Source organism: Gastrolobium bilobum, unplaced genomic scaffold (assembly GCF_033153095.1).
Source record: "Gastrolobium bilobum isolate Gb01-03AN ecotype WA unplaced genomic scaffold, APGP_CSIRO_Gbil_v1 utg44656, whole genome shotgun sequence".
Taxonomy (NCBI): domain Eukaryota; kingdom Viridiplantae; phylum Streptophyta; class Magnoliopsida; order Fabales; family Fabaceae; genus Gastrolobium; species Gastrolobium bilobum.
In genome coordinates this window covers 109,792-137,507 of record NW_026895603.1, presented here as the reverse complement: position 1 = coordinate 137,507, position 27,716 = coordinate 109,792, and the positions used below count along the sequence as shown (strand labels likewise).

At 36.3% G+C, this 27,716-nt stretch overlaps 1 protein-coding gene across 1 annotated transcript; it reads left to right on the top strand.

The window, feature by feature from the left end:
- Nucleotides 1-309: 309 nt before the first annotated feature.
- LOC133283791 (F-box protein CPR1-like) lies at nt 310-1,530 on the top strand. Its single transcript, XM_061480703.1, has one exon. It carries the CDS (start codon nt 310-312, stop codon nt 1,528-1,530), a length of 1,221 nt encoding a protein of 406 aa, XP_061336687.1.
- The last annotated feature ends 26,186 nt before the right edge of the window (nt 1,531-27,716 follow it).

The window sequence follows — 27,716 nt, the reverse complement described above, 5'->3', positions numbered from 1 at the left end:
AATAATAAAAAATAAATAAATAAAAACCAAATGGATTACTACGACGAAGTCACTACACGGAGTTTGGTGGGAGAAATCGAAATAATCCAATCCTTATCTACTATTTATACCAGACAAGATAACCTTTATTTCACCCTCACATACTCATATTCGTTGGATTATACCAAACAGCAAATTAAAAGGCCAACCATAACCATGCTTCCCTTTTTCTTCCTTTTCTTTCTTTTATTTTTTGTCATCCTCAACAAAAGCAAGAAAGTTTGCATTTCAAAGATAGCATTGTTCAGATTTCAAAGACCAAAAAAAGAGATGGTAAGAAGTATAGAGGATTTGCCCCTAGAATTGGTGTCAAACATCCTCTCAAGGTTGCCAGCGAAAGACTTGATGAAATGCAAGTTAGTTTGCAAGCCCTGGTTCGATCTCATAACTGATCCTCATTTTATTACCAATTACTATGTTTTCTACAACAATCTCATGCACTCTCAAAGCCAAGAGGAGCGTCTCTTGGTCATTCGCAGACCCTTTCTCTCTGGCCTTAAAACTTACATTTCTCTGCTCTCTTCTAATGTCAACGAGCCCAAAGGGCTTGTTTTAAACCCTCCATGTGAGTTCAATTCTGACCACAAATACTGGACTGAAATAATGGGTCCTTGCAATGGCATATATTTCCTTGAAGGTAATCCAAATGTCATTATGAACCCTTCTTTGACACAGTTGAAGGCTTTGCCTCAATCCCATTTTATTTGTCCCATTGGGACTTACTCTTTCACTGATTATGCTGGTTTTGGCTTTGACTCCAATACTAATGACTATAAAGTTGTTGTCATTAAGGATCTTTGGTTAAAGGAAACTGATGAACGACAACATGGTTATTGGACTGCTGAGTTATATAGCCTTAGTTCCAATTCTTGGAGAAAACTTGATGCTTCTGATCTCCCACTTCCCTTTGAAATTTGGGGTTCTTCTCGTGTTTATACTTATGTGAACAATTGTTGCCACTGGTGGGGCTTTGTTGATGACTCTGGTAGAAAAGAAGATGTTGTTGTAGTGTTTGATATGGTTCATGAAGTCTTCAGAAAGATCAAAGTACCAAGAATACGTGAGTCTTCAGAAGCATCATTAGCAACGCTTGCACCCTTTGACGAATCTGCTACCATTGGTGTCATAGTGTCCCCTGTTAGTGGAAAAGAGAAACGCTATGATGTGTGGGTGATGAAAGATTATTGGGACGAAGGGTCTTGGATTAAGCAATACACAGTTGGACCCACAGAAGTAATTTACAAGCTTGTGGGGTTTTATGGAAGGAATCAATTTCTTTGGAACGACGGAAATGAAGGATTAGTGTTATATGACAGTGACTCGCAACAAAGAAAGGATCTTGGGGTTTATGGAAAGCATGATTCATTAAGAGCTGCAAGATACATGGAAAGCCTTGTTTCGCTTCAAAGGGGAAATGAGTTCTGTCGCCAATTTGTTTCATGTAGTTTGGTTCCAGACCCTCTACTAAATCAAAGGGAATTAATGACATGATTTCCCTTTATTTTTATTTGTAAAAAAATAAAAAAGAAGAAAAAATTAAACAAAAATTATATATCGTCATAGCATTGTTAGTTAGTTTGTCTTGTTAGAATCATGCCCTCTGCATTGCATTTTGAATTTTCGTTTTCTAAATATTAGGAATTATAACTCTCTTTTTTGGACACATAGAAATTATAACTTTAGAAAGTTGAATGTGGAACATCATCTTTCACCATTTAAGAATGTTAAAACAGCAGTATTTGATAAGTTGATTCCTTGTTTTGGCAACTTTTTTTTTTGCGCGTAAGTTGTTTCCTTGTATTGGAATTGGTCATGTTTCCGTAACTCTGGATTTCCAAATTCCTAGTAACGAGCAATGCCCATTTTCAAAATCCTTTGTTGCATTCAGTTAGAAGGATGACTTTGATTCTTTAAGGATTAATCGGAGAGGCTTTTCTTATAGTTCTTACAAACAATTTTTTAAGAATATGTGTTTGGAATTTAAGACTAGAGTTAGCACTGCTATGACTTCCCATGGCAGAGTCAAGCTGTCAACGGATGATTAATATGTCTTTTAAGCTTCAAAAAGGTTTTCGAAAAAGTTTATTCGTATTTTTACAAGACGTTTTATTAATCATTCAATAAAATATTTCGCTGTGTACGCTATAATATCATGATGGTAACAATCGGAGTACTACGGGTTGTTACACCAAGCTTGTTGAGATTCATTCTCACCCTGCGTTATGGGGACATATTTCAGGTATAATAGACGTTGGAGAAGGATCCTTAGGCAAGGAACCGGCGCATGGGGATTAGAGTATTGCGTGGAGTAGTTAGACTAGAATATGCTTGTTTGAGACCATCTGTACATATGTCGTCGTGTAAACATCTTGAGAGGCTTATGTGTAGTTAAAGTCGCTATGTATATATAACTATAAGTCAATATATGCAGCACCCTAAACCTAAGAAAGAGTTAAAAACCCAACAATTGAAAGAGTTAAATATATAAGTCAATATATAACTAGAAGACAATATATGATAGGTTAATGAAATGGCACGGAGCCATCAGTTGATGTCTATTTATAAATTAAGATTGTATTGAGATTGTTGTCTACTAAGTGCTTTGAATTAAGTGGGATTGTAATCCCTAAAAACGTTCAGTTTACAGCCATTTTGCTGCCCGTGGTTTCTGTCAGAAATATTGGTCACTTAATTCCTATTGGTCATTAAATTGTCTTCTTATCATGCTTATAGAGAAAGGAAGTCGTGTAAACTCCTTCCAAGCTAAGTAACTGACTTATATGTAAGGAATTCTTCAAATTTACTTAGTTGCTTACTTGTCACTTTTGAATATTCAAACTTCAATTATATTGGTCCATTCTTTCACGACTTATCAATCTTAATTCTAATTGGTTGTTTCATTCTAACTTTGACCTTCTTGAATTTAAAACATCCAAGGATACATAGAATCACTTATGCATCGCATATCATGTAAAGAATTCACAAATTTAAGTTACATTACTAACTTGTTAGCTTTACATGCATATTTGACTTTAACCATTTCTTATTAGTTTTTAATTAATCTTACTTTGACTTAATTTTAGAAATTAATCTAAATATCATTTGATCAAAATAAGGTCACTTTAAACCCATGAAATTAACCATACAATTTAATTAGACCACGTAATTCAAGCTTTGACCTAATCTTGGTCAATTACCGAACTAACCCTAACTTTTATCATAACGACATCTATGTCCTCAAATATATTCCATACTTATACTGGGTCCTATTAGACTTGTTTGGAATGAAATGTACTCTTCACTAAGTTATCATGTCAATTACAGGATTTACCATTCACCATTTTCTTAAAGATGTGTTTAATTCACTTAAACACTTAATTGATTCATTATCACCTACTCAAACAATGAGGGTTGCTATATGCAGCATACAATTAACTCACAATAGTATAACACAAAATTTACAAAAAATAATGAGCAGATCTCTAAGAAATTCTATTCGTAAATTTCATTTCCCAACAACGACGCCAAAAACTTATTTGTTTCATGCTACCATAAGAAAGGAAAAGAATAAATTTGCAGCAACTGTTGCGCAAGAGCATGCGTCACAAGTAATATAGGAATCTTATGAGTCCTAAATTATTAATGTATACCCTTATGTATATCATTATATGATGTTAGACATATTAACTTTAGCATAAAGTAGTGTTATGGGAATAAGCATTGATATATTTATATGTTAAGATTAGTTGTCATCAATTGTTACCGGTGTGTCATTATTTGATTATAAAATTTTAACGTAAATAGGTGGTGATTTTAGTTTGTAACGTTCGACATTTATTTTTGGTTATCATTTAATTTGTAACGTTCGGCAGTTATTTTTATTATTTAATTTTGTAACCGTTAAGATATGGATTAATAATAATTAAAGTAATTATGATTAACATTAATATTACTTGCAATTATTGTTTTTTTTTGTTACAAACCTCAGCTATAAATAGGAGCTTAACCTAACAAATAAAATCATTTTTATATTCTCTCTAATTCCCTACATCTCTCTATTTCCCTACATCTCTCTATTTCCCTTTTCCTTTTTCTTCCCTTCTCCTAACCCTTTCAAATTTTGGTACAACTATTTTTTTCTCTTAACTGCCAACTACGCTTTCCCTCGTGATTTAATCTTCTCCCGAGGAAGCCGTCAAACATGAAGTTCAGGGTAACTTGATCCTTGGAGTATAATAGGTTAGTTTTATATGAAATTTGTTATACGTAATCCTAATTTTTAGGAAATCCTAGGTTCTTTATATATGAATTTATTATGGGTAATCCTAATTCGTAGGTTAATTTTTATATGAATCTTGATAATGTAATCCTAATTCGTTGGTTAATTTTATATGAATTTTGATAGTGTAATCCTAATTTGTAGGTTAGTTTTATATGGATCTGGATAGCGTAATATTAATCCCTAGAAAATCATAGGTTGGTTATATATCAATTATGTTGGGAATTTTATTGGCAGTAATCTTAATCTTTAGGAAATCATAAGTTAATTATATATTAATAGGGAAATATTACTCTCCTTTCACATAAGATAATTTCTCTCGTGTTATCTCACTTCGATTTTCGCACCTCACCTTTTTCTTTTTCTTTTTCTTTTTTATATGCAACGATGGGACCCACCCATTTTATCTCTACAACATAAGATAACTATCTTATCTAAAAGGAGAGTAATAAATCCCATATTAATATTATTGGAAATTTTGTTGGGTTTAATCTCAATCTCTATAAAATCACAAGTTTATTATATATGAATTTTCTTGGGTATAATCCTAATTCCTTAATAATAGTAGGTTGAGGTGTTAATTGATTATGTGTGATATAAATCTTACCTCTGATAGATGTTGGATAATTAATTATGTGTGGTTTGAATCTTACCTCTGATAGATATTGCATAGTTGATTATATGTCATATGAATGTTACTTGTGATAGATGCTGGATAATTAATTGTGTGATATGAATTTTACCTTTGAATTCATTGAGAGAATTTTTAAGTATATTCTTTGTGACAAGATTGGATTTCCCTAATTTGTGTATGATAAGATAATAGTGAAAATATAACCTTTGGGATAGTACCTCCTAAAAGTGATGATCAGTTATTGTTTTAAGCTTATAATGTTATATGATGTGAAAATTATGTTTATCCATTCATCCCAAAGTGATACCTGGAAACAGAGATTCCCGGAGTACTAGTAGCAACTTTAGAGTAGAGGTGTGCACTCTAAGGATTTAATGTTTTGATGATGACCAAATTCGATTATACATGGCTGGCAACAAGATTTTCCAGATCATATGGGTAGGCTGGCAATAAGGTTTCCCGAGACTACCATGGTTTTTTTTCCAGTAAATGAACTAAATGAAACTAAACAAAATTAATAATGGAAATGACATATTTCGATTGATGCTTGAGTAGATTATGATGATTGATTGGGTTATGATTATCATACTATATTTTGGATTGGGATTACCAGATTTTTGCTTATTATCGGTGTTTATGTGCTGTAATAATCCTTCGAGGGAGCATAGACTATCGTTGAAATGAGTTTCAAAGATTGGGGCTAGCAATGGGAAGTGAGGATAATGTCTCAGTCATTTCAAGTTAGGCCTAAACATTAAAAAATTTATGCATGAGATTTAATAATTGTATAAGACATATTTTAAGTTAAACCTTAAACTTTGGTTTTACGTTTTGAAGTTTTAATATTTACATTGAATATATTTTAGGAATGAGAGTATGATAAATATAGCCTTGTACTTGTCCTTATTATAGGTGTGGTGTAACATTTCCCCAAGTTGGCTTTAGTTTAGCTTCCGTAATATTTATGTGATCATAATAAATGATTAAATATGATTTTTGACAATTCTGTTATTATAAGAATATTTGTAAAATTGTTACAAATTTGGGAGTGTTACATAAATCATCGTAGCTCAGGGAAGTAATTAAGAACTATAATTATCAAAGATAATAAATAAATATCAATTAGGAACATTAACATGCTTGTTTAAGCTACTATATCAAAGATAACTAAATGTTGTAAAGTATAACACCTCACAATTTTAAATCAAGTAATTAAAATATTAAGTGAGCAATCAAGTGATGGATTAGTGAAAATCCAAAAGATTAGGTCAAAATACAAAGAAAGGGCAAAACGGTAATTAGCCAACACGCAACCCTAGGAAGATAAAAATTGAGTAGAAGGTCTCAGATGGTAAAAATAACCCTGGAAATGGGTTCAGAACGAAAAATTGAGTGGACAGGCAAGTTTCAGAAAAATCAGTGAATAGTGTATTTCGCGGGTAAAAATACCGCGGTACGATTGCACCGTAAAACGTGCCGATTGAGTTTTGAGCTCTAGGTTTCAAATATGAGTTAAAAATGGTCTAATGAGTTAGGAAATATGATTTCTTATAATATTCGATGAAATTAAGACAGTTTGGGGAAGCGTGCCAATGGCGCGCATAATAGCTTAAAACAGTGTTTTCTCCGAACGAATGGAGGACTCTTAATTCATCTGATCAAGCCTAATTAAAGGGGAATAGTTAATGTTAAAAATTTGAGTTTCTAAATAGGTTGTGAATTTACGGACGTTTAGTGGAATCGGAGGAAAATTCGGATTAGTTTTAAATCGAGTGAGGTGGCGGTGGGACCCACCCCACTTAAGTGACTTAAGCCACATGTGCTTGGCACTATTCATGCATCACTTTCCTCCCTCTTCTTGCTCAAACCCGCAGCCACCATAGTCCTTCCCCTCCAAGATTTTATTTCACCATAACTTAGCCATTTCTTCACCAAATCCATTGATTCTTGTCTTGAAATTTGATGGAAATGGCCTTCTAAATCCATTGGTGGTACTCCCAAGCCTTGAAAGCCACTAGATTTTGAGAAAAACCCTCCCCAAAGCTGCGGCCCTTTCCTTTAGATTTGTGAAAATGGTGTTGATTGATGCTCCAATGGTGGAGTATGTTTAGGAGGAGCCTTGTGCCAAGCTTTTGGGTGAGTTTCCTTGTGTTCCAATGGTTTAATTTTGTGGTTGAATTTATGAACCCTAAAGAGGGCTTGTTGGATTGATGTGTTTAGAGAGCTCAATTGAAAAATGTTTGTACATGAATGTGTCTTAGAATGATGTGTAGTAGCCATAAATGCAATAAAAATTATTGATGAAAAATGTGAATTTTTAACTTAGAAAATTTTGAGGTTGTCATGACTTTGAGTTTTGAAAATGTGTTAGGGTTGGATTGATGAGTTGTTGTATGATTGTATGTTGATATAATAGGATTGTATGAGGTGTGGAATGATTAAAGTTGTATGGAAATTCCTTGGAATGCCATAGGGTAAAATTCAATTCTTTGAGGAAAGATTGAGGAATTGATGTTGAAAAATGATTTGGATGATGATTTGTGTAGTTATATGGTGCTTAGATGGGTTGTGTTGTGCTTGGAGAGTGTTTGAATCAATGGAAAAAATGAATTGTGTTAGAGACCTAAATGAGCCTAGAATGAAATATTTCGCAAAACGATGCGTAAATGTCGGAAAACGGAAAAACGACGATTGAACTAGCCTCTAAACAACCTAAGGGAGTGTTATAAAATGAGAAAGAAAATTTAGGAAAATAAATCTCAAATTTACACCTACAATGGCCGAACCATCAAGGGAGGATGGGGAGGATTTTTGTGTTTTTGCGTTTTGATACTATTTGACGAGTACTGATGGATGTACGTTATTGTATAGGTTGTCGTACGTCGACCTGAATCCCGAATCTTGAATCAGTGAATTGCCCTTGGTCCGGGACCAAGTGGATTGAGGTAAGAAATTGGTTCATTGCATGTGTAATTATAAATTAACATGTATGGGTTGAACTGAGAGTGATTGGGAATGTCCTCTGTGTAGGCATTCCGTTGTGTACCGAGTTGAGGGATAAGCTGCTGCGGAGCTTGTGGAAACAATATTTCAGGTAACCTCTTGGTACTGTGGCTTGTTCCCCTTTTCTGTTCCACCTTGCCAGTTGATGGCAACGGTAGGAAGTGTGTATGAATAGTATAGAACACATGAGCATGCATGCATTATTGCTATGGGTACTGCAGTACCGAGTCTCTGGCCAGTAGACAGTTTTATTAGCCTTCGGGCATTTTCGGACTTCCGCTGGATAGGTCTCCAAGAGGGAGTTCCAGTTGACTGCGGTCATGGTGTGTGATCCGGGTAGGAGCACACTAGGAATGTCTTTGGCGTTTTGGTTGGTTTGGGCATCATGGTTGTGGTTTCTGTGAACACACCTTGGATGATACCCATAGGCTTATATATGCCGAGGGCGTACGTGGAATTGGGGTTACCATCCCGTATCGTCGTATTTTGTTTTCTTTATATTCCCCATTCTCTAAATCCCTTGCTATATCCCGTTTTCAAAGTGGTTGTTTTATTCTATTGATATGCATCGAAGTGAACCATTGGGTGGAGTTTTCTCCAGAACCTCTTGGTTACTGAGATATATTCGTATATCTCACCCCGTCTCGGGGCATTTATTTCAGGAGGTAGCAGTGGAGCAGGAGCCTCGGGCAAGAGGCCCGCAGAGTGAGCGATGGAGCGTTTCTTATTTTGCATTTTGTTGGCCGTGTGGCCTAGGCTAGACTTAGGGCATGAACATGTCATTTGTATTTATTAGTAGCTTCATTAGCATCTTGTTCATGCCATTTTGCCTAAGTCTAGTAGTGATGTATTTGGTTATGTTGTCTTTTAAATTAAGTTGAAATTTTAGAAGAATGTAATTTGAAGTTTTAGTTTCAAGTTGTAATTTGTAAAGCCATATTGTAATAGTATTGATGCATGTCTAATTATGATGGAAGGGCCTTAGGCCTATTTTAGGTTATGATAATATGTATGATGGAAATATGCATGAAAAAGGTGTTAGTGATTGCAACTACTTAAGAATGATTAATATGGACTCTATGTTTAATAACTATAAACTGGATTGGGTTGTAAGTGCCCCAAGGCGTTGTTGGTCCTTGTGTGTGCCACCCATTGGATTATTACTGTATTATCATGTGTTTATTAGGTACATTTGAGGTTTAAATGATCTTTTACAAATTTGGGATTATTGAAAAAACAAAGGAAACTCTGGCGAATTTTCTGTAGAATTGGCAGATTTTAGGCAAACTTCGGGAGAGCATATCTCCCTCCATAGAGGTCCCCTAGGGACGTGCCATATGCCATTTTGAAGGTTGAGATGTCCTCTACCTTTTGTCAAAATTTAAGGAAAATCTGGGTTGATCTTCGGCCTGAAATAAATAGAGAAACGCGGACTGCTCATGTGCCCCTGCACCTGAGGCAGATTCTGGACCGGATTTGGAAAATTAATTCCCGCTTCGTTTCTCAGTCAAATTGAGTGTGTGATATATCAAAATGAAGTTTGAGATGTCTAGTTTGTAGGATAAAAATTTTAGAGTACTTGGTTGAGGGGATTGAGTGCAGTAATTCGAGCAATGTGAGTGGTTTGGAGCTGTTTTTGGGGTTGTTTGGGCTAATTGCTTATCCAACTTCAAACGGCGATAACCGGAGCAAATGAGCTCCGAATTGAGCGTATGTTAGCTTGTTAAAAAGGGAATTAAGTAACACAAAGATATAATCTGAGAAGAAGGGTTGGTTGCGATCGGTTTGGTCGCAGAAAAACTTAGAGTGAAACATGTTCGAATTGGTAAAAAACGTAAAGTTGGAAATTGGCTAAGTGAGTTTATGGGAACTCCTTAGTAACTTATAATAAGTAACGTAAGTGATAAAAATAGTTTAAATAAGTCTTCCGCAAGAGTTTACGGTTACGGTCACAGCTTTTAATTATTACGCCTTTTTATGTTTTAAATGCTCGCGTAATAATCGGAAAAAAATTTATTCGCGTTTTATAAATGAACTGCTGTGATTGTAACTGCGCTTAATATCATAATTAATGTTAACAATACCGGTACGTAACGGGCTGTTACATAAAGCATAGAATGTAGAATTTCTATCTTTCAAAGTTGTGAATAACACATAGAATGGTAAAGATATCTAGACATCTAGTATAGGAAAACTGGTTCAAGATCACATTTTCTTTACCACACTACAGCACCACTGCTATCCAAAATTGCATACAACAATGTTCTGCTACTCCAGATTTCAATCATATAAGTGCAGATTCCTCTAACACTTAATGTGCTTTCTTAGAACCTTACCTTATACATTCCTATGTAAGACCTGATTTATAAAATCCTTGGTTCAAAGCACCAAAACCTTAGAGTGAGTGTGTGTTGCAACTCATTCTTGATAATGCTAGAAGATAAATGCAAAAACACAATCATCCATACACTGTTCATTTTTACCACGGCTAAGAGCTGATAGGAAGCTCGGTTCATCGTCCTGCTGGTCTTGTTGCTGGTTTTACATGTCGGGAACTGCAAATCAAAAGCAATGAAGACAGTTATAAGATGCGGTATAACAAATATGCATATAAGTGTAAAAATAAACTATACTTATTTTAGCATCAAGTTCTTCTTTGGACTTGTAAATAAGAGACACAACACTAGCATGAGTACGTGAATCGTTATATGCACGCATGGCAATCACACTATTGACATCAGTGGAGATCAATTGGGTCTCTTTGAAATGATAGCTTGAAGAAAGAAAGTGATAATGGTCAGATGACCAATACAAGGGAAATTTTCCCTCTACATCCTCGAAGTCACAACCATTGAGAAACCACACTTCCTTGCCGGGATGTGCAGAAACCTTGAAAAACTTCTCTTTGAAGTTCTTGAAAGATTCAGTGTAGATATGGAAAAGTTTACAACCAGGGAAACCTCGGATGGTGACCCAACCTTTTTGTTCTAGCGGTTCACAGCCAATTCGAGGAGTAAGAGCTTGAAAAAAGAAAAAGAAAACACAGACAGAAGGCAGAAGACCGAGGTATGCACAAAAATGCTCGAATGCCTTGGCAAAACCCCAACCATTAGGATGAAGTTGGGTAGGAGCTATGTGAAGGTGATTTAAGATATCAATCTGGAACTCGGTAAAGGGAAACTTAATGTCGAGTTGAATATTAACATCTCGATAGAAGAAAAATGTAACACCCTGTTGTACACCGGTATTGTTAACATTAATTATGATATTAAGCACAATTACAATCACAGTAATTCATTTATAAAAATGCGAGTAAACTTTTTCCGTTTTATTACGCGAGCATTTAAAACAATAATAAAGCGTAATAAATAAAAGTTGTGACCGTAACTGTAAAACTCTTTGCAGAATAATTATTTTAACTACTTTTATATCATATATTACTTCTCTCAAGTCACTAAGGGGTTCCCATAAACCCACTTAGCTAAAATCTCACTTTTATGTTTTCTACTTATCCGATCATGGTTCGGTCTTTTATTTTCTACGGACAAACCGCATTCTACAAGCCTCTCATATTTTAGTATGTTATTCTAGACTTAATTACCTTTCTAGGAAGCTATCATACGAGTCATAAAGTTCTCGTTTTCTCCGGATATCGCCGTTTGAAGTTGGACTAGCAATTCTGCCAGCCAATCTCAAACCGGCTCCAAATAGCCTTCACTCAATCAATTATTCTGGAAAATCCACTCAACCAATTGCTCTAAAAATTTTATAAAGTAAACTAAACTCCTCAAGTTTCAATTTGACATATCATACACCTAATTTTACTAAGAAACGAAGCAGGAATAAATTTCTCAAACTCGTTACAGATCAGCCACAAGTGCAGTGGCCAATTGAGCAGTCCGTTCTCTCTGCCTTCTACAGGCCTACGTTCAACACATAATTTTCTCAAATTTTAACACAAGATAGAGGACATCTCAGGCTTCAAACGGTGTATGGAACGTCTCTTTCGGACTTTTGTGGAGGGAGATATGCTCTCCCAAAGTTCACCTAAATTCTGTCAATTTCTAGAAATTTCGCCAGAGTTTCCTTTGTTTTTCGAGTAAATCCCATATTTGCAAATGTGTTCTCTAACCTCAATTTGTACCTAATAATCATTGGGTGGCACACAAGGACCAGCAATGCCTTGGTGCTCTTACAACCCTTCACAGTTTATATCCAATTTGCTCAAAATACATAATCAAGGCTTACTTTTTCAAGTTAACTAATTTCAATCACAAAGGTCCAATTGCATGCATTCTTTGAATCATAAATCATCATTCACATCCTAGAATAGGCCTATTGCCCTTTCATCATATTACATACTTCTATTACACAAGATCCAAATATTACAATTACAATTCTCAATGTAAATCATAAGGCCATAAATTCTCCAAATACAACATAATGAAATAAACCTCAAAATGAAACATAATAAATATGCAACTAGACTTAGGCAAAAGATGGCATGAACAAATATGACAATATACATCACCCTAAATCCATATACAATGTTCATGCCCTAAGTCTAGCCTAGGCCCACTGGCCACCAAAATGCAAAATAATAGAAGTCCTCCTGCTCAACCTACTTGTTTTTGCCCGCCGCCCCGACACCACTGCTACCTCCTGAAATAAAGCCCCCAAAGCGGGCTGAGATATATGAATATATCTCAGTAACCCAGAGGTTTTGGAGAATACTCTGCCTAATGGCTCACTTCGATGCATACAAATAATATAACATAACATCTGAAAATGGGATAAAGCAAGGGATTTAGTGAAATGGGGGAGCATAGGGATACAAAATACGACGAAGCTGGAATGGTCAATGCCAAAACCACGCAACGTCCAGACTATTGGCTTCGGCATATAGCCTACGGGTTTCAAACCAAGGAGTGTTCCCAGAACATCAACCAAGGCACCTTCCATCCATAACCACCCGAGACTTCCTAGTGTGCTCCTATCCGGATCACACACCACGACCCCAGGTCAACTGGAACTCCCTCACGAAGACCTATCCAGTGGAAGTCCGTAACGCCCGAAGGCAACAGTCTACTGGCCAGAGACACGGTACATCCTATATACCACAACACACATAATATGCATGAACATGTTATCCTATATTATTCATATACATTTCATACCATTACCCTCAACGAGCATGGTGGAACACACAAGGGGATCAAACCCCAGTACCAAGGGATTACCTGAATAATCACCTTCTCTCAGCTCCAATGCAATAAATCCCCGAGCTAGGTACAACAGAAATGCCTACACAAAGGACATTCCCAATTTACTTTCCATTCACCAACACATGCAAATTATCAAACACATATGCATGGTTCCAAAATACTTACCACAATCCCTTTTGGTCCGGGACCAAGGGCAACCCACCGAGCTCACGGTTCAGGGTTCAAATCCGCGGAAGGCAACCTACAATGATCATATACGGATCATCAAAACACGGTAAACCCACAAAAGTCACAAAACGTCAATTTCCCCCCCACCAAGCGAGGTTCGGCCATAATAGTGCAAATTTACAATTTATTTTTCTTTATTTTCTTTTCATTTTTCTTTATCGTCCTTTGGTTACTACAACACCATTTTAGGTCCCACCTTCCATCCTATACCACCAAAACACCATTTTTCCTATTATTTCACCCTAGGTACAATTTCCATTTCTACATAATCCCACCATTTTCCTTTGATTTTCAAAGCATCCAATCATCACACAACCCTTCTAATTACCATCTAACAACACAACATATCAATCATACAATTTCACAACATCAAATCCCCATTTTTCCTCTCATGGCCGAAATCTCCCTAGCCACCCACCAAGGGTTATTCCATTTAATTCAACTACTCCACACATCCTACAATCCTATTATTAACTCATACACATATTCCACAATTCAATTACACAATCCTACAACACATCCAATTCACAAAGTCATGGAATCATGCTCAAATTTCACTAAGTTATAATTCAATTTTCACCAATAATTTTTATTGCATTTATCACTCCAACACATCATTCTAAGTCACTTTCATCTAATACACAATTTCGATTTGAGCTCTCTAACAACATCAATCACACAATAAAGTCTAGGGCTCATGAATTTCAATCCAACAAATCAACCAATAAAAAGTGTGGAAACTTACCCACAATCAAGGCCTAAGACTCCTCCAAGACATACCCAAGCATTAGAGGACCAAACAACTCCATGTGTGCAAATCTACACAAAAGGGCCGCGGTTTTGGGGAGGGTTTTTCTCAAAATCTAGGGATTTTCATGGCACAAGACTACCATGGTTGTGTTTAAGAGGTGATTTCCAACAAGTTTCAAGACAAACTTTCCTTGATTTTGTTGTGTTTTGAGTGAGTAATGGAAGAAAGAAAATGGGTGTGGGGAGAGAGAGACGGTCGCAGGTTTTAGAGAGAGGGGGGTGTTGTTGATGATGAATAGTGACAAGCCATGTGGCTTAAGTGACTTAAGTGAGGTGGGCCTCACCGCCACCTCACGCGATTTCAAACTAATTCAAAACTCCCTCCAATTCCACTAAACGTCCATAATTTCATAACCTATTTAGAAACTCTAATTTTTAACATTAACCATTGTATTTTAATTACCCTTGATCAGATGAATCCGAAGTTTTACGGTCGTTCGGAGAAATTGCAATTTTAAGCTGTTACGCGCACCGTAGGCACACTTCCCCAAACTCACTAATTTATGTCAATTTCATCTGAAATCATATTTCCTAGTCTTATATACCATTTATGACTTATATCCAAACCTAGAGCTCAAAATTCAATCGGCACGCTTTACGGTGCAACTGTACCGCGGTATTTTTACCCGGTAAAAACATTATTCACCGAATTTTCGGAAACTTGCCTAACCACTCAATTTTTCGTTCTGAATCCTTTTCCAGGGTTATTTTTATCATTTGAGACCTCCTACTCAATTTTACCTTCCTAGGGTTACATGTTTTGCTAATTACTGGTTTACCCTTCCTTTGTATTTTCACCTAATTTTCAGGATTTTCAGTAATCCTTCCCTTTAATCCATGTTTAATATATTTAATATACAATTTAGAAATGTGAGGTTTTATAAAAAAGAAACAAGGTTCATCTGGACTTCCCCCATAACAAACTGGTAGTCTTCACGTGGGGGAGCTATATCATAGTTCTCTAACTTCTCAACAGGTAGCCCAGACACGTCGTACGCATTCATCTCGGATGTAGGGTTTAACACTTCGTAAGTTACCCAAGGAAATTGGGCTACTATGGCGGCAGGAGGAGACTCAGAATTCGACTCAGCAGAGTGAGACTCATCTACAATCTCTGGTGGAGATGATGCCATAAATACCGAAACAAGGAGGAAAAAAAGCTTATCAGAATGGGCATACCTGAATCAAAAAAGCTGCTAGATGAAGAATCACTAGAAGATGAAGAAGTAAGTTTGTCCGAGATCGTGATCGGGTCATCTGCCTTGCCAGAATCCGAAGTGGATCCCGGAACATCTCCATGTCGGGAGCTAGCTAAAGTAGACTCGGCTAAAGAGTCACTTCCTTTCTCAATGAGATTAGAGCTTAGAAAGACGCAGGAGTAACAGGGCCCGACTTGCCTAGATGGGGGGAACTTTGGAAGAGCTTGGGTGACTGATGAAATGTCAGGATCTGGGTTAGAAGATAGACCAGAATGGTTTAAATCGGTCTGGGAGAAAAATTGGGGAATATGTCTGCTTACTGAAAGACGACTCCTACCCCGTGTGGAAGAACTGCTACCTCGGCTCTGACCTAAATCCTGACTCGACAACCCGAATCTCCTTTTTGACCTAACACCACGATAACCGCAAAGCATAGCTTCACTTTCCTCTTCTTCAGTCCTCGAAAACCCCCACAGCCAAAAATGAACACTAGGAGGAACCTTCTTCAGGAAATCAGAATCTTCCTCTTTCTTTCCCTCACAGTGCAAAACTAAGGAAGGAGGGTTTTTCCCCCTCATTTTAGTAAACGCTCAAACGACACTAAGTTTAAAATAATAAAGGAAAAATGACAATGGAGGGTGACATAGTAATACAATATACTGACATAGCAAAAGGGAAAGCAATCAGCAAACGATTTTCTAGAATGACATGTGAAGAACAACAAATCCAAAGCAGAAATGATGAATGACCAAAAATCAAATAGTCAAATGCAGACTACTAAACAAGGAAATAAGAGAAATTCGAAGGAAAACAAGAATACCTGAATGAAGAAGGTGAACTTGTAGGAATATGCAGAAAAATGCTGGAAGATCTTAATGCTTAAGAAATTTAAGCAAATAACAACTTCCGCAGAATAAACAAAGTAAAGAACAAAAAAGGGAAAGACACATGCTTATATAGCCATAATGGTAACCGCAACGATTACATATGGCAAGGGTTAGGGGCACTAATGTCATTACACCCAAAAATTAAGGATTAGACGCCTGAAATGACGCACTTAATAAATGCGCACGAAAAGAAAAATGTCACAAAACGACTGCAGCACGCTAACACATGTGACTAGCAGCACGTGTCAGAATAAAATGATTACTGATGATAAGTCGCCATGTAAAGCTCAAAACACGCGTACACAATAATGTTTAGCCGAGTTACAGGGATGATGCTTTGGCGCAACTCGCCAGTTGGATCCCAACAACTTAAGCTCATTCATTACTCAGTTACCCACGTACAATATCTCGCTGAATTCATGCATAACCCGGTCCGAGAGAAATCATTCCCAGTTCCAGGAGAAATCTACAAGCTCAGAACATATGTGAAAACATGTGCTTAAGGAATAATGCTTGGGGGCAACTCGCCAGTTGGATCCCAACAACTCAAGCTCATTCCTAACTCAAGTGTAGGTAATATGAGAGATATCTTCCCAGGTTCATGATCAACCCGCCGAGATAAGGGGCAATGAGGGCCCCGGTTGAAAATTCCTAAGATGCAAGGAGCATATATGCAAAGACTTCACAAAAACTCAAACGCTCTCAGCAGAAAATCTAAACCAAAGTACAAAGGAGTTCACCCCGACAATCCGGACACCCAGGTAGCCTGGCTGAGAGGCAATTATTATGGACCCGTATAAGGGGCCCATTGACCGATAGGCTCAACAAGGGGAAATCTAAGATTTAAATCAAGCATGCCTATGAAAAGGTATCCATCAAGGATACTAATCCTAATACGAAAAAATGAAAGATGGGCTTGGGCCCTTATCAGATGCACTAAAGGTCCATATTCTACTTCCCACAAGTAAATCCTATAAATAAGAGATAAAACCTGAAGGTACGTTACGCTCTCTCTCTTACTGTTATGATGTCACTGTGCGGACGCACACGCACCCATTGGCAAAGCCGTTACTCTTTATTGTGCATAGTGATCTGCTTGACTCAAGGGTATCTTCTTCATAAATACCTTGGAGAGGGCACTAGATCCAAGATCAAGATACCAGTCCATTGGACTGGACATCTCTGTCTCTTGGACAGAATAGGATCCATGTTAGAATCCTGTAACCATTAGCAAGGGTAACGATTTAGGTGACCCTAGTTTTGTATGCGGATATTTATTCCGAGAGGAGAAGGCTATTCGTTAGATTGAGTCATTCCAAGAGAGAGGCCACCTCTTTGGAGGAGAGGGCTATGATTGAGATAATGTCGCCCCGATGAGATTATACGATATGATTTAACTTGAGAAAGGAAAGGGATGCCCTTTTAGATGGAGTCACCCTGAGGGTAAAAGCCATCCTTAGAAGGAGAGGACTATCAGCGATTGGAGCCACCATTGCCTGATTGTCTCATGTTTGATCCCCATCATATTTATGCTTTGTAAATTCTCATTTCATGATTCCAAAAAATTCTTTATTTCTTATTCAACATATATCTTGTTGATTTTATTTACATTATTTATTTTCATTGTTCCAATATGTTTGTGGCTAAGTTTAGAAAAGAATAAAGTGTTCGTGCATATCTTGTTTCTCCTTTCTGTTCATTATAATTATTATGTTCTCATTGAGTTTGTGTAACTCACCCTTCTTTTATTTTACCATCCAAATCACCAAGCAACTAAGAAGGAGCTTGCTAGGAGTTGTAGATCATTATGTAGCATATTTTGGTAGTCTTCTTTTTGGATAAGAGTTCTTCTTTTTGTTTATTTTGGAACTTTAAGCATTCTGGAGCTATGAGAAGTTTGTCAATGATATCTTTTGTATACTATTAAGTTTCTATAGTCTGAATTATGTATTTTATTTTTGATGTTGTATACAATGCATATCAAGTGTTTAATTTCTTTTCGGATGTCAAAAATATAAAGGAAACTCTATCAAAATTTCAGTAAAATTTGGAATATGAATATGCTAGAATTTCCTTTTGTTTTACGAGTTTTAAGTGAAAATAAACGTGTGAGGTTAATGATGTGTGAGTTACCTTATCTGTGTGCCGGTTATGGCTTAGATTCAGGTTGTGACACAAGGTATTAATACTATATTAGGTTTTCATGTTCTTAGTATTGCTCTCACTGACCTCATAGATCTTCTCTCTAGATAAAGTGTAGGATTATCGTTGTATAATGTTATGACTGTGTAATTTGCTTTTGTGCTTCTTCCCTCCAAATATATATATGGAAAAATGATTTGTAATGTGACTGTATATAAGTATTGGTGCAGTCACCTAAAAACTACGTCGTTTTGGTTGGGATAAAAGAAGTTCGCGTTCAAAATTAATTATAGAAAATAGAAATATTATATTTATTTCCACCTTTGTATGGTTATGATTCCTCATATTATTGTTTTATATTTATTTCCGTCTTTGTATGGTTATGATTCCCCATATTTAATGCTTTCACACTATAAAACGACGTAGTTTTACATGACTGCACCAATCCTTAGGTGCAGTCACTGTACATCGCTAAACCATATATATATATAACAAAAAATTCTTAAAATTTTTCTTTTTCTTACTTTTTACAAAAGATTATATTTACAAACTTTTTGTTTACAAACTACACTATGGTTGACCGTCATACTTCAATCAAGAGTGTATGACCGGTCAGACTTAGTGTAATTTGTAAAAAAAAAGTTTGTAAACGGATCCTTCCCCTATATATATATAACAAAAAATTCTTAAAAATTTTCTTTTCCCTACTTTTTACAACGCAGAATCTAATTACTTATACTTCTTAATAAATGGATTTTTGTATTTTAATCTGTTAAATAACAAGAAAAGAGAGGAACATTGAAATAATCTGTGTATTAATCTGGTGAGAGATGTACAATATATAGATAAACTAATGGGCTAAGCCCAAACATAATATAATTAGACCTAATACAAAAAGTCTAATGAAATAAGGAAACCCTAATTACAATATAATTCTAACACTCCCCCTCAAGCTGGAGCGTATAGGTCATATGCACCAAGCTTGTTACATATAAACTATATTTGAGGGCCCCTCAAAGATTTTGTAAACACATCTGCTAATTGCTCATTAGAGGGTACAAAACTAGTTTTAATTTCACCAGCAAGAACTTTTTCTCGAACAAAGTGACAATCTATTTCTATATACTTGGTTCTTTCATGAAACACTGGATTTGATGAAATGTGTAGAGCTGCTTGATTATCACAAATGAGAGTCGCATGTCCAGTGTCTCCAAACTTAAGCTCTTTGAGAAGCTGTTTAACCCAGATGAGCTCGCAAGTAGTAGTCGCCATAGAGCGGTATTCTGCTTCAGCACTTGATCTGGCAACCACACTTTGTTTCTTGCTTTTCCAGGAAATCAAGTTGCCTCCAACAAAGACACAATACCCAGAAGTAGATCTCCTATCAGCTGTACAACCAGCCCAATCAGCATCTCAGTACCCAACAACTTTATCATGACCTTTATCTTCATATTCAAGGCCTTTTCCTGGAGATGCCTTGATATACTTAAGAATACGAATGACTGCATTCCAATATTCTTGACATGGAGAATTGAGAAATTGACTGATAACACTCACTGCAAAGGAAATATCAGGCCGAGTGACTGTGAGGTAGTTCAATTTTCCAACCAATCTTCTATACTGCTCAGGATCTGAAAAAGGCTCCCCCTGATTTGGTAGAAGCTTGATACTTGGATCCATAGGAGTATCAACAGACTTTGAATTCAACAGAGCAGTTTCTTCAAGAATATCCAAAGCATATTTCCTCTGAGATATCACAACACCAGCTTTAGACTGGGCCACCTCGATTCCCAAGAAGTATCGAAGTTTCCCAAGATCCTTAGTCTGAAAATGATGACATAAATGTTGTTTCAATCGAGTGATCACATGTCGATCACTGCCTGTGATGACAATATCATCCACATATACCACCAGATAAATAGATCCGGAAGCAGAATGACGATAAAAGAGAGAATGATCAGCTGCACTCCGAGTCATGCCAAATTGTTGAACAACACTGCTAAATTTACCAAACCAAGCTCTTGGAGATTGTTTGAGGCTATAGAGAGACTTACGAAGATGACAAACAAGACCTGACTCCCCCTGAGCAACAAATCCAGGAGGTTGCTCCATATAAATTTCTTCCTCAAGACCACCATGAAGAAAAGCATTCTTGATATCTAGTTGATAGAGAGGCCAATGGCTAATAGCAGCCATGGCAATAAAAAGGCGAACAGTAGACATTTTCACCACAGGAGAAAAAGTATCAATAAAATCCAAGCCAAAGACATGAGTGAAACCCTTCGCCACCAAGCGAGCTTTAAGACGATCCACTTGACCATCAGGTCCAACCTTAACAGCATAAATCCATCTGCAACCAACCACAGATTTTCCAGAAGGAAGAGGCACCAGGTCCCATGTGCCATTATGATGAAGAGCACTCATTTCATCAATCATAGCTTGTCTCCATCCCGAATGTGAAAGTGCATCACCTGTGGTCTTAGGAACAGATACAGAGGACAAAGAGGAAAGGTAAGCAAAATATGATGGAGAAAGACGATGATAACTAATATTGACTGTATACCTGGCCAGAGGGCGAGTATCACGAGTACCCTTACGAAGAGCAATGGGAAGGTCATTATCCGAAGGTAGGACCGAAGCCGTGGGAGAAGATGCAGTTGAATGTGAGTCCACAGATACATTTGACGAACTATGCTCGATCTCATCAGCATAAGAGGTGATAGAAGGAGAGTCAGAAACATGGACGGGTAAAGACAGAAGGTAAAGAAGGTCACCTGGGAAGGACGACTGTACAGAATCAGTATCCACAGGAGTAGTAGAGGTTCCAAAAAAGGGAACTGATTCAAAAAAGGAGACATCCGCCGAGATAAAGTATCGACGTAAAGTGGGATAGCAACGGTAACCCTTCTAAGACCGAGGATAACCCAGAAAAACACATTTATGAGACTTGGAAGCTAATTTATCCAAACCTGGACCAAGATGATGAACAAAACACGTAGAACCAAACACATGTGGAGTTAAAGGATATAAAGCTTGATGAGGAAATAAAATAGAGTGAGGTACCTTATGATTGAGAACAGATGATGGCATGCGATTAATGAGATAGCATGCAGTAAGTATAGCATCACCCCAGAAAGTGTATGGAACATTACCATCAATTAACAAGGCACGAGTGGTTTCAACCAGATGGCGATTCTTGCGCTCGGCTACACCATTTTGTTGAGGTGTATGAGGGCAAGATGTTTGATGAAGAATGCCATGAGATGAAAAGAATTGTTGAAATTGATGAGATAAGTACTCACATGCATTATCATTATGAAAAGTACGAATAAGAATACCAAATTGAGTTTTTATTTCATTATAAAATAACTGAAAAATAGAAAACAACTCAGACCGCTTTTTCATTAAAAATAACCAAGTACATCTGGAATAATCATCAATAAAAGTAACAAAGTACTTAAAACCCAAAGTAGAAGAATGACGACTTGGTCCCCAAACATCAGAGTGGACCACAGAAAAAGGAGAAACAGCTTGACGACTAAGACGACTCGGAAACGTACTACGAGTATGTTTCCCAAAATGACAAGACTCACAATTTAAAGTAGAAAGAGACGATAAATGGGGAACCATCTTCTGAAGATTTGCAAGACTAGGATGGCCCAGACGAGCATGGATAGTAAGAGGAGAATCCATAGTGGAGCAGGCTGAAGAAGAGGGAACTAGTTGATAGAGGCCCTGAGACTCACATCCTTTGATAGTCTCCTTCCCCGAACTCCAATCCTGAAATATGACAGAGGTTTTAGTAAAAGAAACAACACAGTCAATGGATTTGGTCAACCGACTAACAGAAAGTAAGTTAAAAGGAGAATCAGGAACATATAGAACATGATCCAAAGATAAATTAGGTAAAAGAAGAACCGTGCCAATCCCCCTTGATTGGACCAGAGACCCATTGGCCATAGTAAAAGTGGGAAAAGAACCAGTAGTACAAAGGGAAGTGAATAAGGACTTATTACCAGAAATGTGATCAGAAGCACCAGAATCTATAGTCCAAGGGCCAATAGAGTGCAACTGAGATATGCCAGCAAAAGAATTACCAGAATTACCAGTGGGAGCAATGGATGCAGTAGGACCTGATGTTTGCTTCTCAGACCACCAAGTGACAAAAGCTTTTGCCTGACTCCAAATAGCTTCACAAGTAAGAGCATGTCGAAAAATCTGCTTGATAGACGGATGAAGAGTAGCTTTAATGAGACTACACAACTAAGCATCAATCATCTTCCACCGTGTGCGCTCCTTTTCCGCCACAGATTCAGCCTTAGTGGTGAGATGGGATGTATAATTCTGCCCATTCAACCAAAGTCGCAGATCAGAAGATCAAGTGTCATAGTTGGACCCATCCAATTTATCCACACTCAACGGAGCAAGGATATAATTTGAAAAAATAGCAGAGTCCGACTTTTTCTCAACCGGAGTTTCAGAGTCATTGGAGACAGGAGGGTCCATAATTAAGAGAAAAAATAATCAAAAAAGGACATATCACACAACTAACCGGTAGAAGAGGGATCTGACGTCAACACAAAACGAAGTCCAAACACAGAACCAGGACCAGATCCAGAACCGTCACAGGGAGATGAGGAGAACGCCACCAGCCGCGGCCGGAGAGGAGGTCCCACGCGCCGCCTTGGGGAGAGGATGACCGGAGCTTGCACGCGCGCGTGTGGGCGCGTGAGGGCTCCGATGGAGATGCGGTTGGTGCGGTTGGGATCGCGCTTCCAAGACGAGCACGCCGGTATATGGTTTGCCGAAAAACTCCACCGGACGGTGGTGGTTGACGAAGACAGCAGCCTGAACGTGAAAGTGGAAGAAAAAGCGTACCGGAAACTGACATCGAGACAGTTCCGAAAAAAATAAAATTAAAAGACGATGAACAGTAGGTTCACCGGAAAAAAAAAATTCAAAGTTCCTTAGGCTCTTGATACCATGTTAAATAACAAGAAAATAGAGGAACATTGAAATAATTTGTGTGTATTAATCTGATGAGAGATGTACAATATATAGACAAACTAATGGGCTAATCCCAAACCTAATATAATTAGACCTAATACAAAAAGTCTAATGAAATAAGGAAACTCTAATTACAATATAATTCTAACATAATCTCAAATTTTTTTAGTTTACTATTTTGTCATTCTCACATTAATGTGCATAATTCACACACATTTCAGACATAGGGATAAAATAGTAAAAGTAGTTTTAAAAAATTATTAACACTCTATTCCACGTTTACAGCAGTTTCACGGATAAATTTCTAGTATTCAGTTGTAATACATATACATATGGGGATAAGAAAAAATGAAGAAGTTTGAAAAAGGAAAAAATTCATAAACCCCTATGGTTCATGTCAAAGTCATTTCACCCTTTGTATTTTCTTTTATCACTTAGCTCTTTTTTGATTCTTTTCATCCAAGTACATCGTTAACCCCATTAGCAATAGATCTATTGTGTCCATTTTGCCCTAATTAAAAAACAACTATGAACTTGCCTTCATTCTTTTACTTGATCCTGTTAGAAACTTAGAGTTTGCAAGATTTATAGATTACCCAAACAATACCACAGAACACTGAAGTTTGTTCATAGTTTTGCTTTTGTAAATAAATAAAAAAAGAAAAGTGTTTATCCTTTTAAATGAAACAACTTGTGTCATTTCACTCTCACAAAAAGGTGGGATCCACACCTTTATTTTTTTGTCAACTCTCTCTCCTCTTTTATCTATTTCTTTCTCTCTCTTAATATGACACAATTTTACATCCTTTCAAGTGACACACATTTTTCCATAAAAAAATAGGAAAATAATTTTCTTATGTTGTAGAAAAATAATTATCTTATGTTGTAGAAAAATAATTATCTTATGTTGTAAAAACAAGATTGCAAGTGGGACCATTAAGAAAGAAAAGAGAGAGAAAAAGAAGTGGGACCCACCCATCTTTTTTATATGTAGAAAAATTAGTTATCTCATGCAAAATGAGATAAATATATTCCTAAAAAATAATTTGGCATTGTCATGGGCTAATCTGATAAGGTAGCAATAATTTTTTATGATTTAATATTTTTGTTTTTGTTGCAAAAATAAAATTTCTGCAATACTCACATAAAAGTGAATGGATGTCCAACTAATCTTCTATCTCTTCTCTTTATAATGAGATTCACTCACTTTTATATGAGTGCGGTGTGACAAAGAAATATTTTCTACAATAAAAGTAAATATATTTTTCATTTTTAGCTGCTGTTTTTTTTTTTTTTGAGATATACTTTTCATTTTTTGCCTCCAATAGATGTTGTTGGGAGAGAAATTTGATGGAGTAACTTCATGTTAACACATTGATGTTTTTCTTTTCTTCATTTGGCGTGATATCAAAAGGGAAAAATGTATCAAAGAAAATCTCAAAACCTAACCGAGGCAAAAGTGGATGGTTGAATTGGAGTTGAATTTTTTGGAATTATTTATCACTGAAAGATTGGAGCTTTCTTTTTAAAGCAGAAAAATGCTTGGAATTTTATTGCCGTCGCTCTGCAATTTATTTTTTGTTAGCATCTATAGAAAGGGGAAGGATAATATAACAACTAATTAGTGTTATTATCAATGTTATTATCAATTAATTTTATCATTAAATCGATTATGTTGATTCAATGATTATATTTATTTTCATCTTTGTATAGTTACGATTTTCCATATTTAATACTTTATATTTATTTCCACCTTTGTGTGGTTATGATTTCTCATATTTAATGCTTTCACATTAAACATGATGAATCATAATCATACAAAGATGGAAATAAATATAACCGTTGGATCAACATAATTGATCTAACGGTGAAATTGATTAGTAGTAACACTAATTGCTTATTACAATATTCTCTCCCTGTAGAAGAAAAAAAAAGGATAAAGTTTTTTTTTTTTTTTTTAAATTCCAAACCCCTTATAGTTTCTTCTATAGTCATTTACTCTCTCTTTTTTTATTTTAATCACTTATCTTCTTTATGATTTTTTTTTATCCAAACTTTTAATGGCAATAAAGATAAATTTGGATAAAAAAATCACAGGAAAATACAAGTGATAAAAAAAAAATTAAGAGAGGATTAACTGATTTTAGCATAAATCACAAGAGGGTTTTTGAATTTTTCTATTTTAAAAATGTGTTTTACAGAATATTACATGCTATGCTGCATTGACACTGATTCGAGACACGAGATACGACACTCCGACACATTAATTTCAAAAAATATAAGATTTCAACACGTTAGGATACATTTTGATATTAAATATCATTTTTAATTTATATAGTGTATATTATATTTAATATTCAATAATTTAACAAAAAAAATGAAGCTAAATTTATAACACCCATCAATTTTGTAAAGAAACATAGAATATCACAAATATTTATATTAAACTCAATAAAATGATAATAGTAATCCAGCGAATCTAATAGTTGAATTAAAAACGAAATGCAAAGCAACCTTCGAACCTTTTTGAGTTTTTATAATATGTGTTGGAGTGTCAGGAAGTGTCAGAGTATCGAAAAGTGTCGGAAACGACTCATCAAATTTTTTAATGTGTCAGTGCATCATAGATTATACGAGGATTAGAATTTAACCTGCCTCTTAAAAATTTATCTTTTTCACAATTTAATTTAATTTTTTTTAAAAAAAAATGAACGCTGTTTGGACGTTTACAAGTAGTAGAATCCGAATTGACTACGTCACATTATTGGCCTAAAAAATATAGCCGTTACAATGCCATCACTGCGATATTAATTTCAAAACAATTCGACCGTTGGGAAATGTTATACCCCTGACTAGTGACTACTGCTTCGTTAACCCTTTTTACCTCTCTGTTCTACAATCTGCGAAGTCCAAACTATTCGAGAACAAAAAAATGGTTGTGAGCGAAGAACAAAAACGCAGCCCCATAAGCCAAAAGAACCCTTTAACAGATGCAAATGGCCAAAACTCGGGCATTACCCTTATAAGCCCAAGGTTCAAATCTGTGGCTGCTATGGCCGGTTGGGATGAAGAGGCGCTGTTACTGGCTAGCCTCATCGTCGAAGACACGCCTGATAGAGATTCCAAGCACAAGAAGCGCTCTGTTTTCAACTCTAAGACCTCACCCAACAGTTCAAGAAGGTAATGCCTCCTTCTTCAACCAACCCCATGTGTTTTTTTCTTTTTTGTTATTAAAGGTTGGTTCTTTTCTTCCAACGTTGTTTATCCCAATAGTTTTGGTATTGGAATTATTTGATTGGGTATGCTATAATAATACTCTTTGCGTTTAGGAAACGCAGAGCTCAGAGGAGTCCAGAATCAATCTCGGTAGCTGTTCTTGATCTTGATGAAGAAGAAGATCCCAAAAAGGGTCATTATCTTGTTTCGATTTTTGTTAATTTTTCTGGGTATTTTGATTTCATGTGTTTCCTATTCATTGATTTGATGCCAATTAATGAACAGATAGCGGGAAAAAGAAGAAAGAAAAGAAAACTTGTGTCAATGAAGGAAGTAAAGAAGGAGTGATTGGGAATGAATTGAGCCAGGAAATTTCTGGTCTTCCTTGCATTGATAAACTCAGGGAGGAGCTTTCTTGCGCAGTAAGAGCCTTGTGATGTTTCATGTTGATCTCGCTTTAGTTTCATACATATCTTCTTTATTGGGACATGACGATGATATTTGATTTACTTCTGTAGATTTGTTTGGAGATATGCTTTGAGCCAAGTACCACTCCTTGTGGTCACAGGTATATATATCAAAATAAAAAAGACACTTGAAACTATGTTAGAAAATTTTCCTTAGGGTACCCAATTTAATTTTTGATGTATCAATTTCTAGATTTCTGATTCAGGGTCTACAATTTTGCAGCTTTTGTAGAAAATGTCTACGATCTGCTGCAGACAAGTGTGGCAAAAGGTGCCCAAAATGCAGGCAATTAATAAGGTGTTGTTTATAAAGTTTTTGACTTTACAAAATCTCACATATTATTAATGGTTTATGTTCCACAAATATTCCATTGGTTGCTTATAAATTCTTCATGATATTGTAGCAATGGACGATCATGCAATGTGAACACAGTTTTGTGGAACACAATACAGCTCCTGTTTCCCAAGGAAGTTGAAGTAAGGAAAGCGGGTGATGCCTTAATCAGTCGACAAGCTCAGTGTCTGAGTCCACAAACAGCATTTTATAATAACCTAAGGAATCCACAGCACATGTACACAC